Source organism: Heliconius melpomene, chromosome 18 (assembly GCF_056956725.1).
Source record: "Heliconius melpomene rosina isolate 202511_hmr_F chromosome 18, ASM5695672v1, whole genome shotgun sequence".
Taxonomy (NCBI): Eukaryota; Metazoa; Arthropoda; class Insecta; order Lepidoptera; family Nymphalidae; genus Heliconius; species Heliconius melpomene.
Window position 1 is genome coordinate 13,838,967 of NC_140406.1, and position 16,758 is coordinate 13,855,724.

Below are 16,758 nucleotides of genomic sequence, written 5' to 3' on the forward strand. Positions count from 1 at the left end.
TTTAGAATATTTAATAATTAAGTTATAAGGTGGATTAAATTTTAAATTTTATATTAATAAAGTAAATTCAATAGGTAAAAGTGCTATAAACAATTTAATTTCATTTGTATATAATTTAATTATTTAAATTAAAATTGTACAGAGTAAAGTCATAGGAACAATATGAGTTATAATAAAATAATTTTATGCATATACAAAGTATCCGAACGCATTTTTTCTTTAGATTAAAATACAAGGTATTAAGTAATATTTGCTAAATTATTACTTTTTTAATTTATGTATATATTAGGATTTTATTTATTTAAGATTAAGACAACAAAAATAATATTTTATATATAAATATAATATGCACTGTACTCTATGCTTTCTAATTTTTTGGATATAATTAAAATTCAATATGGCGACCAACGCCAATTCAAAGATAATTTATATATATTTACAATTATATAAGTGTAGACGAATAATTATATATAAAAATAAATAAAAAGTGACAAACATATTATTGTAAACAGAGCAATTTCATTTGGCAAATTATATTTTTACAAAACTTAACAATGACGTTATTTGTCATCATGACATTGGTCATAGACTAAATGGATATTGATCGTGCTATTAGCCAATTAATTTAAAGAAACATAAAACATATTTATTGTCATTTAATTGTTATAATAATTTCAATTATGAAGCCAATATACCAATCTTGTATTTATTTATAGTATAAGATTTTGATAAAGTATGTCAGTTATAGCTAATAGCAATACTATGAAAAAGGATTATTGTCTATGGTAATTCACGGTGAAGGGAGGAGGGGCGACGATAGATTTCGCTTCGTTGTCGCGTATTAATTTTTCTGTAGTTTACGATAAAATTGTCATAAATGGATTAAATCGTGTGACAATATTTTAAGCCGTATGAGTGCATTCGATGCTAAGTTATTGTTTGTGCATACCGGTGATTTCATTACGACCGCTCCCTCTGCGTAGAGTACGTACGTCAGTCGTCAAGTATTTTTCATGCTTGTACTACTTGCGTATAGTAGGGGCCGTGCGATAGTAAAAGCTGTTGGAAAGTGCATTCATACGGGAAACTGCTGCCGTAAAAACTAATCTCACGTTCTATTTAATTGAGACTGTCAAGTGTTAAGTGAAGAGTCTGCAGGAATTGGATGTTTGTGGCCATTTTTGGTGAGTTCCAATCAGTTGTATTTACGTACATGTTTGAGATAATTATGTGTTTTACATGAATGTTGACCCCGAAGGCCCTCTTTGTATGCTTATCAAACAGTTACGTCTTTAGGTTGTCTCAAAATGTTACATTCTTATATGATTTGCCACAACACTACATTGTATGATTGTCATAAGAGATTTATTTTAATACCTAAAAAGGTAATGCTGTGTAGTATGTTTCCGAATAAATAAAAGATATGTGTACTTCAAAAAAAATAATTATTTAATAATCCAAATTCTTTGGAAAATTTACATTTCAAAAATAAAAATGTTTTATTCTAAATATAATTTATTTACTTCTTGCATTGAAAAACTTTAATATATTTTTATGACCTCTTTTCCCTACTTTATGTAATTCAAATAATGTATGATTTTCTAATATAAAGTCATAATTTGCTACTGAAACATTTTCAAACTTCTTTTGATATTATTAATAAACTTCTTATAAAAAAGCAAAGCAGCAGGCTATATCAAGACAGCATTTCTGTCTTTTCACCCATTTTCTGAAATATTATATTGAATTGTGGAACTTAATGTCATGGAAAATATTGTAAATATATTTAAATATAATTATTTCTCCAAAAGGGATTAAACCAAAAACTACTGTCTTTACAATCAAAGACTATCCTACTGAGCCAAATGTACTTATGTACAAGTACATAATAACAAAAAACAGATTTGGCATGTTTAAACTCTTAACTGATGACTGATATTCCAAAATGTAAAATTGAAATTAAAGACTAGACTAGAAACATTAAATCGGGGTTGTACTGTACCTCTGCATCTGATTATAAACATGGAAGTTCTGGATTTGATTCTCACTCTGGGAAATGAATTATTTACTGTTTCTCTTTTTATTTAGAAGATTAAGTGTTTTGTTAACTTCCACCACTCAATATGCAATGTATCCAGAAATGTCAGAAAGGGGGGACTAGAGTGTCTTAACACGTTGACGGACAGTAGGAACAAGCGAAGTTTGAAAATTGACACTATATGTTTTGAAAGAAAAAAAAGAAAAAGATGTTTTCAAAACACGACACTATGCTTCTACGTATACGCCAGTAAGTGCACATTTGTGCTGCTATAGCCGTAGTGTCTAAAAACGACCGTTTCGTTTTGGACGGCTATAGCAGTCATGCCACATTGTGAACTTCGCTTTGACGGCTATAGCCGCAATTGTCCGTCAACGTGTTAAAACATTTTCTCTGTCATTATTTTCTTTTCCACTGTTCCCTTCCATTCATCTGCTCATAGCTACTATGGCTGATTGCATGATATGTTTAGGGAAAAAAATGTTTTCCAGTGCTCGGATATGATGATGATTAGACGTCAAGGCATATACCAGCATTTCACATGTAGTGTGTTGAATTTGGACAGAAAACAGGGAATAGTTTCTTAGCTTTCTAAGTCTAAAGCTGAAACAACTAAAATATTCCCATAGTACCATTAATATTTGTTTAATTGTGTCTTTAAATTTAATTAAAACCCACCATCACAACAAACTGTCTAACAATATGTTCATTTATAAAAAATAGGGAAAATTGTCACTCATTACAAAACTATTACTGTCAACTTAAAAAAAGTATAAAAATAAAAATGGAGAGATATTTTTGTACTACATATTATTATAATACATTTACAACTATCTTCCAGAGCTCTATTCCTATAAAAAATGTACTTTAGAAGTACATTAATTCTAAGAAAAATATTTAAAAAAAATATATAATTAGTTTCTCCTGATTTCTTAAATGCCATTCGGCGAAGTTACGGATTACTTGTTAACACTTTCACTACCACGTTTTACTACGACAAAATGTGCTCCTCGCGCCGGAAGTACAATTAAAATTTACATTTTTGCAAAATTGACATGTGTGTTCGTAAATTTATATTGGAAACAAACAAATGTATTTTAATTTATATGTTAAATAGGTTGTTTAAAGTTTAAATTTGTTTTTATATCACTGAATAGTACTGTAAAAGTGTAAATGTGTGGTCGGATGTGGCGCGGGGGCAGAAGTGTGTGACTTTAAAAGCGACGAATCCATCCATCCATCCATCCATCCATCAGCCTTTCAACGTCCACTGTTGGACATAGGCCTCCCCTAATTTTCGCCACTCCGTCCGGTCCTGCGCCATTTGAATCCAGTGGATTCCTGCTGTCTTTTTAAGGTCGTCGGTCCACCTGGTTGGAGGGCGGCCTGTGCTCCTTTTGCCGAGACGGGGTCGCCATTCGAGGACCTCGGACCCAACCAATGGGGAAGAAAGCGACGAATACTGCGACTAAAATATTAAATATTTTCATTTCCTCATTGTTATCGAAGGAAAGCGCAGCGTTGAGTTGCGCCACTCAACACACAATGCCTCCAAAGTTCGGCGGTAAGTCGGGAGCGGAGTGTCTATACATCAGGCTCCCTCTGCCTACCTTGCTCCATGCGGGGATACTGAAAAAAGGCATAAATAAGTAAGTTTTATACTATGCACGATTTATCTTCGAACATCAAATCTCGATGTCTTAAGACAGTTGACTTGATTACCGGTCAATTTCCTCCGTGTGTTTTCTATACAACGTGACATTGGCGAAATGAATTGTGCTCAACTGGCACGCTCGAAACGCCATATATCGAGAAATCAATCAATCAGTTGACTTGAGAGCGTTACCTAAAAGTTTTCCATTGTATTATATTTATTTAAATAAAATAATTATTAACCGTTTAGGTATGCGCAGGATACACCTTCTTTTTGATCTCGTAAAGTTTTGCGTCGTGACTCACTACCTAACCATTTTGCCTTAAGTTTCGTCATAATTAACATACAACATTTTTTTAATAATAGTTTCTGGGAAAATAAAATGTTTTGGCAGTTTTCATTAATTTCTCTCTCTCTCTCTCTCTCTCTCTCTTATTTATTTATCTATTGTGTGAAAAAGATGATTTATGAAAACAACACTTACAACCTGTAAATATAATTTTGCCACAGAATACTTAGAGGAGACTGCAATTTATTTTATCTCAAATAAGATGATCTTTATTTCTTTTGTTGTTTGTGTGTCTTGTGTGCAGTTTCGCCGGCGAGGGAAATCGTGGGAACCCTGTATATAGTAAACCAAAATGAAATGTTGCTTTCTTATTAACAGACATTGATATAAATTATTATATATAGTTTTATTAACTTTAAGTGCTTGGTTAACTTACTAGTTATAGTACTTGTTGGAAAGGGATTTTTTATTTTGTATATTAGGTATGTACTACACTATGCTCAACGATTCGTAGCCGTCCCGAAGTCAGATGCAGTTGACTGCACAGATTTGATTTAAGTTTTTTTTTCTTAATTTTAATTATTTTCTTCTTGTGTAAACAATGCGTAATAGCTCGGAAACCTAACTTCAGAGCGATCTCACCTCGTCGGCTGTACTGTATTAATAACTGAAAGGTAATTCAGACGTAAAGAGAGAAGTGAGTTTCTTTAAAATTTGAAAATAGCAGCAGCAGGATTTGTTCTAAAATTTATTAGGACAACGTCTTTTCTTGATTATCACGTGTCCAACAAAAATGTAAAAATATACGATGTCTATGATATGGTACTTTTGTTGGTGAAATTACATACTTATGTGAATTTCACATATTTCTCGTAGTGAGAGTGCGATGTAGTGTCGGCTGTATAAACTGTAAAATATACATAGAGCATGCCTATATTATAAGAGGAAAAAATAATAAAATTATATAAAGAAATAAAACGTAGGTATTTAGTCCGTTTATCTCGCACGAGATGTCCCGAGACGTGTATTACCATAATAATATGTTGAAATTTAAATATTATGATTTGACATAATCCATTCGGGACTCGCTAAACGTAGAAACATAAAATGGCTTAATTTTATGTATTTAACGAAGTGGCTTTCATGTGTTAACATTTGGACGGTCTGCGTGCGGAGTTTCGATAGCCGCATCAAGGGTAGCGTTTAATTAAAACGACAAGTGTCTGTCATTAAGAGGAGAACAAATTGAATATATCTTCACTGATAGCATTGTGATATGTAATGTGAGCTATTTTGTAAATATAGTTTGTTTTATCTAAGTAAAAATCGTATATGAGAATTATGGAATAACACTTCGGTGAAATCAGTATTAGAAAAAATATTAAATATTGAGACTAAGACCTGTATTTATATAGCTTTCAAGTCTGAGATTGACCTTGAGATGACGTGTTCATTCATAATTATGTGATTTATGAATGAAAACGGTTTCTCAAGATCGATTTCCGACTTGATGGCCTAAACCAAAATATCAGCCTTAGACTAGATAGCCTGTCTATTAACACATACAAAATTTGTATAATTTCACAATTGCACATGAATTTATCTATTCAACGATTGAAATACGTCTAGACGTGAAACTTGCCCAAATTTGAAATTAATACATGTAAAAACTATACGTATAAATCTTTAATTAAAATTTCCTTTAGTTAGCACTTTTAATTGTATTCTTTACGCAAAAGTTGAAAATATTTAGTAATATAAAAAAGTAATGAAACCACATTATTTTAATTTATAAGCGTTACAAGTATAATGTAGTGACTATAGAGAAATACAGGTAGCTATAGTAAACTTGTTTGTTTTGTTTGCATCCACCGCCTGCCATACTGTCGTTAGAAACTAATTGAAAACGACGTGATCGCAGTTAATGTAAAAGTGAGGCTAGACAAAAGGCTATCTATTATTTAGTTTATAAAACATGGTAAAGCTTTTACCATTTTGATGAAAATTTTAATCAATTAAAGGAAAACTGTTGAGTTTTTTTTAATATTAATGATTATTAAAAATATAACGGAAATTAAATCGGAGGCCATCGTGGCGTAGAGGCAAAAGCGTGTGACTGCACTCGGGTTAATTATCGTTTATTAATAATTTCAGTTTTCGTTCTAGTACCAAAGTAAATCGCGGCGTTCAGTTCCGCCACTCAACACATAACTTCAAAAATTCGAAGGAAAGTGGGAAACGGTATGTTTTAACACTAGATTCCGTTCTGCCTTCCCTGCTATATATATACGAGATACAGCGTAGACATGAAAATAAATAGCAGTTATATTTAAAATATATCTGGTCTAATATATCGATCTCATTAACAGGTGATTCAAACCTCGCAAAACACCTCTGTACAGGAATGTCTGTTATTTAAAGATAAAGAACACATATTTGATACCTACACACAATGATTATGGTCGTACTGATTTAAGACCGTTGTTAGTTCATATTTCTACAGTTAATTGCAAGTGCAATTAGCCTGTTTCGAATGCAGTGTGAATGCACCCATTGCCATACCTCCTGAGGACAAATGTGGATGTGTGGTTTCGTAAGCCCGTTGGACAATGAAGATATCGATTATGATCCGATTATTTCAAGTGTATTTTCGAGTCCCAAAAAGTAAAAGCCTAAATCGATTTTAAATTGAAATCGTGAAAACCAAGTGCAAGTTCTAATTGAATGCATTCGGAATGTCTTTTACATTATCCACTTAGCGCCTGCGAAATTTGTAGTTTTTGCTGAGATGGGTTGAAATTGAATAAAATTGAATATGCATGCATTTACAATATTTTACAAAAATGATTACTGGGCCCTCTTTTAGTGGGCGTATTCGGAAGTTTTATTTTGGAATTTTTAAAGCTATTATGATTTATACTACTAATATAAAAAAAATATATCAATCCTACGATTTATGTCATAGGATACGTCTGCGACAATAGATATTAGCACAATATAAATAATGCACATACATACATACGTTCAGAGAGCAAATAATTTCCTGCCTACGACAAGCAGGATTTCAGTGTCTTTATTTGCTATTCTTGAAAAGCTTCCATGAATTCTGTCACAATTTTATGTTCATGCTTTCGATTCAATTTTAAAACTAAGAGTACCTACAATTTCTATGTAAACGTTATAAATTAATTCAATAATATAAAAAATAATATATATAAAAAATTCCAAGGATCGATATTTATCTGTTCCTACAACAGTAATTAACAACACTAATGTATTATACCAATGAGATGATAAATGTAGCAACTGCTCAAAGTCTAAACGTCGATTTGTCTTTGACGAACTTAGCGGGAAGGATACCAGCCGTAGGATTACTATGGCAATGACAAACTACAGGTCAGAGTGAAATGGAGTTTAAACCGATTACCTGCTCCTGGACTAAATCTTTATTGAATGGCACTCTCGCGTAGGAAATCTTCTTAGATAAAACTGTCTCAAAAGTAAGATATTAGGTGAATCGGTAAAGTCTGGACAATATTGGATAGTATTTCCTTTGGACCGGTGAAATATTATCGAATCTGTTTTAGTTTATGTTGTTGAATATACCTACGTTTTATTTTATTTAAGAAAAGTTAAGAAATCTGTGGAAGTGATTGTGGTATTTTGAAGCAGTAAAAATATGTGTAGTATAGTCATAAATATGAATAAAAACAAAATAAAACATGAGAAATAATTTTAATATAGTAATTAATATTAACTGTAGAGCATAACTTCACTCTAACTTAAAATGGTGAAGCCAAGTTTCAATTGGTCCATCGGCCTAGATTGCAGTCAGAATTTCTACCTACCTATACTATGCTGGTGCTGGGCTAAGTGTAGATCAGAATTGTTTGGTATTGTTTCTAGTTAACTTCAAGAAGTGAAACTGAAGTCACTGAATGAGTATGTGTATATTACACAAGCGACGCCCTAAATTCGTAGAGCCTACATTATTTGGCAAAAAGTACTGTAAAATATAAATTTCCATTTGCGCTATACGATGCTTGATTAGTTTTTAAACGAATTTCAAATAGGAGTAATGAAAAATGTTTATTTTTTGTTTCAGGTGCCGTCGCTCATGATGGCTTCAATTTTGAATACATTTAGCTATTAAGAGTATTAAGAGACATGATAAGAACACCACAGAGATGGACGGCGTGAAGAAAATACATTCGGGAACTTTGTATCGGTAAGTTTTATTTTTTCTTTTCTCCTCTCAAAGTGGAACAAGAACTACGTTGACCTGCCTAGTTTTTACACAGACAGATGTAATCTAAAAATAGTTTGCATGCGAATCTACTATTTATGGTTTAGCTTGTCAAGGATGCATTTATGACATTGTATTTTTATTGACACACTTACGTTTTAATTTGTGTTAATTAACAGTAAAAAAAATGGTTTTTTAAGAAAAGATAAAATAGAATTTAACTGAAGTAAATTCTACATGCAGCGTATTTTTAACTTGAAAATTTCTAACACAGCTGTACGATTTAATATTATAATTTGAATTTTCCAGCTACAATGAGCCAGCGTAGGCACGAGCTATTGAATGCCTGCATTTCAATAGTGCCTGTATTCATACCTTGTCAGAGTCTTCGAATTATGTCGCTCGGTTTGACGCTCCTATCCTATAAGCATTAGGTATTTTAGGCTCTGTACACATTAGACTATTTACCTAAAGGTTTCTATTTACTATTTCTATTTCTATACACAATATGTCTTTCTCATGAATTCATATCGTTATGTTTGTCGTTTAAATGTAGAAATAAAAATTTATGTTATATTATTAAAGTTGTTGCTTCGTTTAAGATATTTTTTTCAGCGAAAAAAAAAACTAATTTTCTTTTAATTACTTATCTTTTTATAAAAAAATTTGTACGTAAATTTTATATTTGATCCAATCTAAAGCTAATCTCAGCGCTTTAAAAGAAACGTCAATCCTCAACATTTCTAATATAAAGCTGATAGTATTCTCGTAATCTACTTAAGTGAATGTTGAAACAAGATGAGTGACGGAGTCTTGAAAGTAATTAAATATTCTCCTTTGCGAGGAGGAAGCGCGCTTGCGTAGCCTGTTAAATCAGCTATCTCGCTTATTATCACTAAATATTAGTTGAAATTTCAGACGTTACATGCTCCGTCTGGCTAATTTTGATGATGTGCTATAAAATGTTATGTTTTAATGAAGAATATTTTATATTTACAGTTTTTTTGTTTTTAGTGCTATTTACATTTTATATTACGTGACATTTTTTTATAAGTCACTTCTTTTCCTACTATAACTTATCTATTGAGTAATATTCTACTTTAATATGAAAATTGATTATTACTTCAAAATTCTCTGTTTATAAGCACACATCTTAGGGCATAAATCCCATTATGTACATTTCTCACCATACAACCAATTATTAAAAAAAACTTATTGGATAGTAAAGCCACTCTGCTATATCAAATAGTCCCCTATTTTCCCTAAACGCTCGTATTTTAAATATAAATATGACGTGCAGGATTTGAACTAATGCATTCATATTATTCATATTTCGTCAATTTCTTTACCACGGTGTCAATATCTCATACACTGGCTTATCTATATAAATGTATACACAGACGGCTCTGTACGTACGTATCTTCAATTTCTTTGTTTACGACTGCCAATTAATTCTACGTAACTCTATCTATATATTATGTATTTAATTAGTCTGCAGCAATAATTAGGTAGTCGAAGAGATTGTAGAGAGAGAACGTTTGTTAACTACCTAACGTTATCTAAACTAACCTGTTATAAACTTAGTTAACGTGATATTATGATTGTTCGACCGAGGTTAGTGTTCCTTGTTGGGTAATATTGTTTCATTCATTCGTATTGTACAAATATATATATTATATATATATATAAAGTTTTGTTTGTTCATTTGTGTATATTAATTATGTATGTAGGTTCATTGTATTTAGGCCAGTCGTGGCGCAGGGATTCAAGCGTGTCGTAAATGCCACAGGTTGTGGATTCCATTCCCACTCGAAGAAATGAAAAATTTAATATTTTTATTACTTCGCTCTGGTGTCGAGGTAAAGTGCGGCCTTTGTAGTTCAGCCACTTAACACGCTATGCTTCCAGAATTTGACGGAAAAGTAACTCAATTACATTTATTATTACAAATAGTACAACCTCTTGTCGCCAATCTGCAAGAGTCCTAAACGTTATTACTGCAAACAAGCTAATGCTAGTTTAGGCCGTAGCGGACGGACAGTCCTATTGTGTACTGCAGGTTACCTAGGCTTATCCTAGGTAACCTGCAATTATGCTCGTTCTCGCATTTAAATGTTGCAACTTTATACAAGCTTTATTGTGTACTACTGTAAGATAATTAAAACTGTTCTCGCGCTGAAATCAAGTTTTCTACTTAATGTAATAAAATGTAGGTTTGTTAAAAGATAGGAATTAGTCATTTTTACAGTTTTGTTAACTTCTATTATACGCCTACCTATAACGTACCTGTTTCGAGTATTTCAGTATTTATCATACACGTTACAAAAAATATTTTTCATATTACACATTTTCATACTAATTAGATATCAAGATCATATAATTAATCTTCTTAAATTATATTTGAACTTTACGCTGTTTCTCCTACAGCTTCACCCTCCATCCGAGGTAGAGAGAACCCAGTGTTAAAACACTCCATAATCTCACTCATCCTTAAAGTATATTCGATCAATCCCAACCGATAACTGAAAATATAAGTCTCATAACATCCACAGCGTGGGTCTATATGAAAAGACAACGATTTTTTTACATTTATCATTCATTTTCCTTTTAAAACTGCACCCGTTCTGAATCACAACGGAGCTTTAACCGCGAACGCTCCGACTACAATATCATACTTGTGTTTTAACTACTAGGTATATATGTAGGTAGAGGTAGGTATGTCCTGAATGGGGACGACTACAGGTAGTTATAATAACTAACCGCAAATCGACGTCCCATTCACACTGACCTATCTTGTTCTACACTTGTGCGACGCAGTGATAGAAACTTCATGATTATTGTTCGTAGCAGTGTAATGCAGGGAGTTGGGACACTCTTTTTTTTCCGTAATTATGTATGTAATGAAAATCAGAAAGAAATCACTAATTTTTTATTCGTTTAGGTGGTGTGAGTGATGGTTGGTTGGCTCCCAAAAGGAAATTATTATATTTTAGCTCACTCTGCAATGCTTCGAAAATTAGGCGGAAAATTGGGTACAGATTGTCTTAACACTTTAACTTTCCTCTGCCTTTCCGAACTCGCGCCTGAATACAAGTAAAAGCGTGATACTGCAATTGGCTGATACAAATAAATTAAGAAGCTTTCTTACGTATTTCATACATCTAAGAAATTATATTATTATAAAAATGTACTGTCACCTCTTCTTTCTTTTAAAATAAAATTTCGTACAGTTTTACTAAAATACTTAAAACTAACGAAATATTATAATATCCTGTTCATGTTATGTTTTAAAATTTAAAAATTCTCTTTCTAATATTTCTTAAAGCGTATAACTATGCCTTTATATTTGCGTATAACTATGCCATTGATTGTCCTGTTATTTTGTCTTGTATAGAGACGTTAATTACGTTAATGATTAAGGAGGTACGTGGTTAATGAAACTATACTACAATTGTATAAGACTTTTTTATATTTTTATTATTTCGATACGCGTGCCGTAGGTACGTTATTTTAATTTTGGCGTAGCAAAATTAGAATATCTGCATTTGATATTTGAATAGATTGGATCTATCTGTATTGGATTTTTTATTCTTTATATATTTTTTTTGTTATTTTCTTTTTGTTTCCATTATCACTTGATTTTGCATCACATTATATAACTTACTAGCGGCCCGCCTGCGGCTTCGACCGCGTGAAGTACGTTATTATTAATTTCTGTCTCCGTGAGTACCTACGTCCTATAGTAACGTAACGTCCATGCAAAATTTGAGACTCCTAGCATTTGTAGTAACGAAGTTTCATACAAACTTTCAACCCCAAAAACAAACCCTTAGAAGTCGAATATTGCAAATTCCCGTCTTAGCGAGCACCTACGTCCTATAAATAACTCCTATGCAACATTTCAGATTCCTAGCACATGTAGTTTCTGAGATTTCGTGATGAGTGAGTGACTTTTCGATTTTATATATATAGATAAATTATCGTTATAGAATGTACATATTTTTTTCTTTCTAATGATCACTCATTTAAAATTTAATTTGACATGAAAAACGTTCTCTCAAAGGACCCTAAAATGGTTTTATACAACTAAACGCATTTATTAAAATAGAGTAAGTGGAACGTAAAGTACGAAATAGAAATGTAATGCACACCGTAAGTACAAGCGGAACGGGCATTCAGTGGCTAACAAGCTGAGGTCATTGTAAGGAAGCCCTTGTTTAATTAACATCGACAAATGATGGTAATTATTTGTATGATTGTACTTTTGGAATAATATAGCTTGTTTTCCAGTTGCAAATTGTTATTGAACAAATGGAAATAATATACAGGGTGGAAGAGGCTGCGCTTCTTTAATTGAAACTGCATATAGGGTAAAAAATTTCAAACCCGAAGCTAAAGAAATTAATCAAGATGCCTCAACAGTTTGGACGTAGGATTTTTTTTTCATTTCACGATTTTTCTCCATACCTGTATTTCGTGTGACGCACACATACACATACTACTACAAAAATACTACTAAGCGTTGCCAAACTTCTACTTTTCATTCGTCAAAACAAAACCGATCGAGAAAGAACGATATCTCGCGTTCTTTTTCACGCAATTACCTATTTATTATAAATCTAAATAACGTTCAAACCTCTTATTAAAATTGTTTAACAAAATCCTACTTTAAGTCAATTTATTATATCACCTTTATTATGAAATTATTTAGAAATACTGCATGGTTATTGAACCACCCACAAAGTTATATTCAAAATTTTTAACACACAAAATGATATTGAACTACGATAGATAGGTACTTACATTTAACATTAGTTTTACATCGTCGTTGTCGCATTCTCCTTTTACTATCACTAATATTTACATCATAAGTAATATTAAAAACTCAACATTTGTTTGAAATGTCTTTAAAAAATGTATGTTTTGATAGTACACTCAAATACTGACACAATAGTTTCACATTTGAGAAAAATACTCAGTAATCACATCATCACGATCACGAAACATTCATCACGATTTTAGAAATCCGTATAATGATAAAATTAATATTAAACAACATCCAAATAATTTAAAACACTTAATAATTATTCAACGTATAAAGTCGAACAAAATAATGTAAATACAACAGAACTTAGCCGTTCCGCGGCTAAGTTCTGTTCTCACACAGATAATTAAAAACATTGTAATAGTTGCCATTAACTAAAATACTTATCGAATATACTATTAAATTTTTTATTAAGATTTTCATTATTATTTATATTTGTATGATTATTTTGATAGAAAATCGTATAAAAATTAAATATTAAACGAGTTTTATAATGTTACACGAGGACCTGCGAAAACTTAATACGAAATAAATTAATATTTAGTAATTATTTGTAAATAGTATTGATAATTTTATTAATTATTTTAATATCAAATCATGCGTAAAAAGTATAATCTACATTTATTATGAATTATAGTGTTATATTGCACAATCAATCAATATTAAAAATGAATTTTGTTATCTGTACAAAGACACCCCGCTCACGCCGCACCGATTACCGGGGATTCCCATAGAATCGGTGCGGCGCGTACATTCTGCGCAATAGTAGTTGGGTCGGACTATAGCTGAATGCTATTTACTAAACCATATAAATACAACGGGTTATGGGCCCAAACCACGTCGTAACAATAATAAAGAAGATTGCATCAATCGTAGAAAATTAGAAATACTGGCGAGATTAAAACAGCGTTACTTCACGCGACGCTTCGGCGTTGGTATTGAAATTTGGAGGTTAAGTTGCCGGGAAGGAATAAAAAAGAAAAACAAGCAAAATAAAAAATCACAATGGAAAGGAAACAGCACAGTAATAAAACTGGAAGGAGTAAAAAATTGGAATGCTTGGAAGTTCCAAACCATAATACTACTACGGGGGGAAATTGTGTCATCATCATCTGCATTTATTGTAAAAAGAAATGCTACAATTAAAAGAAATATTAAATGTTTCAAGTGTAATAATATGGGTCATTATCGAGCTGAATGTAATGTGGACAGAAAATGTAATATTTATTGTTAAAAAAAGTGAAAAAAAATGCTATTATTGTAATAATTTTGTAAACATGTTAGAAATGAGTGTTAGTTTAAAACGGGAACATAAAAAATGTGTTTGTAGTGCAACAAAAGTAAAATTTAAAACCTAATAGAAATAATTCAATAAAAGTGTGTGTAAAGTGTATTCTTAAGTGTTGCGTTAATTTAACATCAGCTCGCCGCCGTTGCCTACATACCTACGCTAGTTGCTGCGACTCGATTTCTTGAATGAAGCGTGTGCGACGTTACCGCTTTGACAGGTAAGTGTGTGAGTGATAATATAACACTTTACAAATGGCGTTTTTTTTTAAAACGATTATTTTATTATTTATTTTGTTTGAAAAAATAACTTTTTCATTTTTGGGAATTTTTTTTTTTCTGAATTATATTAGGCTTTTATAGAGTAGTTAAAACTGTGGTTTCATTTAAAGTGGTGCCGTCAATTCCACCCTGTATATATTTTATTTCTTGGGAAAATTGAATCGTAAGTCTTTTAGTTTTTCTTCATTTTTGCGTATACTCTTTTCAATTGGTACTGAAGTATGTAGATGTTTTTCCAACTGTATGAGCTAATTTCTATGTAAACTACATGTATTGCATCTCTTCGTTTCGTATAGATCTTTTATGATTTTATACGTGAACACGTTTAATGTTCTTTCCCACTGTAGTCAAAAATCCAGGTCGCCGTTTACCCTAAATGTAAAGGTATTCTTACATTTTATTTGTGAATAGTATATTGACAAAATGTTGTTTGAACCATAAAAGATTTGAATTATAAGTATACGTAATTTGTTCCACATTTTAGTTAGTCAGTCATGCACACGTTAGTGTCAGGATAATAATTTAAAAGTCACAATTTTTTTCTATTTTTTTTATTTAGATGTAAATAATGGTATAAATAAGAAAAATGTAAAATGCTTTAGCGAATCTATCAGAAAATAGTGGAAAATTTCCATTAACGTCTTGATATTGAATTAGCTGCGAGAGAGAGGTTTACTTTCCTACGGCTCGGTGATTGGAAAGGAAAAAAAAATGGAATTTACTAGAAACAACTTCCCAGCCTTGCCTTACATTAAGCCAGCTACCCACAACTTTGAACGAATGGTCTTACGGTACTTCTCTTGTCTTCTTTTTTATGTCCGTCTGAAACATTTACTTAGTTACTAGATTGTAATAATGTTTCTAGATTTTGTTTTCTCATCTAGGTATATAAAAAAATACTATTTTTTTATATATTATATTTTTATTTTCGTCTAAACTCTAACCGGATTAGAGTTAAGCTTTTAAGCTTACAAATAATTAATCTGAATATTCTCAATAAAATAAATTTGTTTGAGCAAAGTATTTTTTTTGTCCATTTGTATTTAATATGACCGAGTTTTTTTTTTTTAGTTTTTATGACTGAGTTCTGAGTAATTTCTAAATGTAAACATAAAAATATTGTCAATCTAAATTACAAGAAATAACGAGAAATTCTTTCTGTTATTGTACGCTAAGAAATTGTCTCTACAAAAAAGATGTATCCCAAAGGGACGAGATGAAGATGGCAATATTTGAACCGAGAAACCTTATATTCAGTTACCGATAAGAAGTCTCATGCGGCAGTCAGTAAAATAAAATGTTTAAATAGTAGTAACTGCAAGTACAATTAATTCATTTAAAAATATACTTTTATTTTCTAATTTCAATCTTATTCCTGCAGAAAGAAAAAAACACACAAGCAACGTTTCAAAAATACACGGACACCTTTATTGCTAAGTATTCATAGAAAAACTTTATAAATCCAAATTTTAATAACGAATGGCCTTCGGTCAAGGTAGAAGTAATAAGGAAAATTTACCTCTTTTTGCTTCGTTATTTTTCAGACTAAATTAATTTTTTTGAAAAGTTTCTTTTACGTTTTATTTTTGATTATTCTTCAGTTACAAGTATACTAACTTGCTATATTTATTATTAAAAATATTTATAAATGATAAATGTTATTTCTTCTTTTTAAAATAAGTAAATAAATTTGAAATCTTTCATCCAATATATTACGTTAATAATATCTTTCATTTAAAATATTTTCCACTACAGCATTATAATCAAATAAACTATAATATACATACATATTTGTCTGAATGTACCAAAATAAACGACATATACAAAGCTACAATGCGCAGGTTACATAAGACGAAAGTAATATACATAAAAATGTTTAGTAGATAGGTGTCAGAAGATGTGAGAATTTTTTTTCTACTTTGCCGTCTCGGTGTGTTTTGTCTTTATTCTCGAAGCAGACGCGGGTTCTCGCATTTTTCAGACCTAATTGCTCGTTATATTTTGTATCTATACATCGAAATAATGCCGTGAACGTTATGTGCTTTTTTTTTCTTATACTAAAGAGACACTTCAAATTATAAAAGAACTCGGCATATGTAGCTATAGTACCTAGTAGTACAATTATATTTTGGCATTT

General features: G+C 31.2%; 1 protein-coding gene across 2 annotated transcripts in view; it reads left to right on the forward strand.

The window, feature by feature from the left end:
* The first annotated feature begins 778 nt into the window (after positions 1 to 778).
* Positions 779 to 16,758, forward strand: part of p120ctn (adherens junction protein p120) — a 52,599-nt gene continuing 36,619 nt past the window's right edge. For both annotated transcript variants that reach the window (XM_085201615.1, XM_085201616.1), the window contains exons 1-2: positions 779 to 1,184; positions 8,087 to 8,209. In XM_085201615.1, coding sequence (XP_085057741.1) covers positions 8,169 to 8,209 — 41 coding nt within the window. In that variant the 5' untranslated portion in view covers positions 779 to 1,184; positions 8,087 to 8,168. The remainder of the gene's footprint in view (positions 1,185 to 8,086; positions 8,210 to 16,758) is intronic.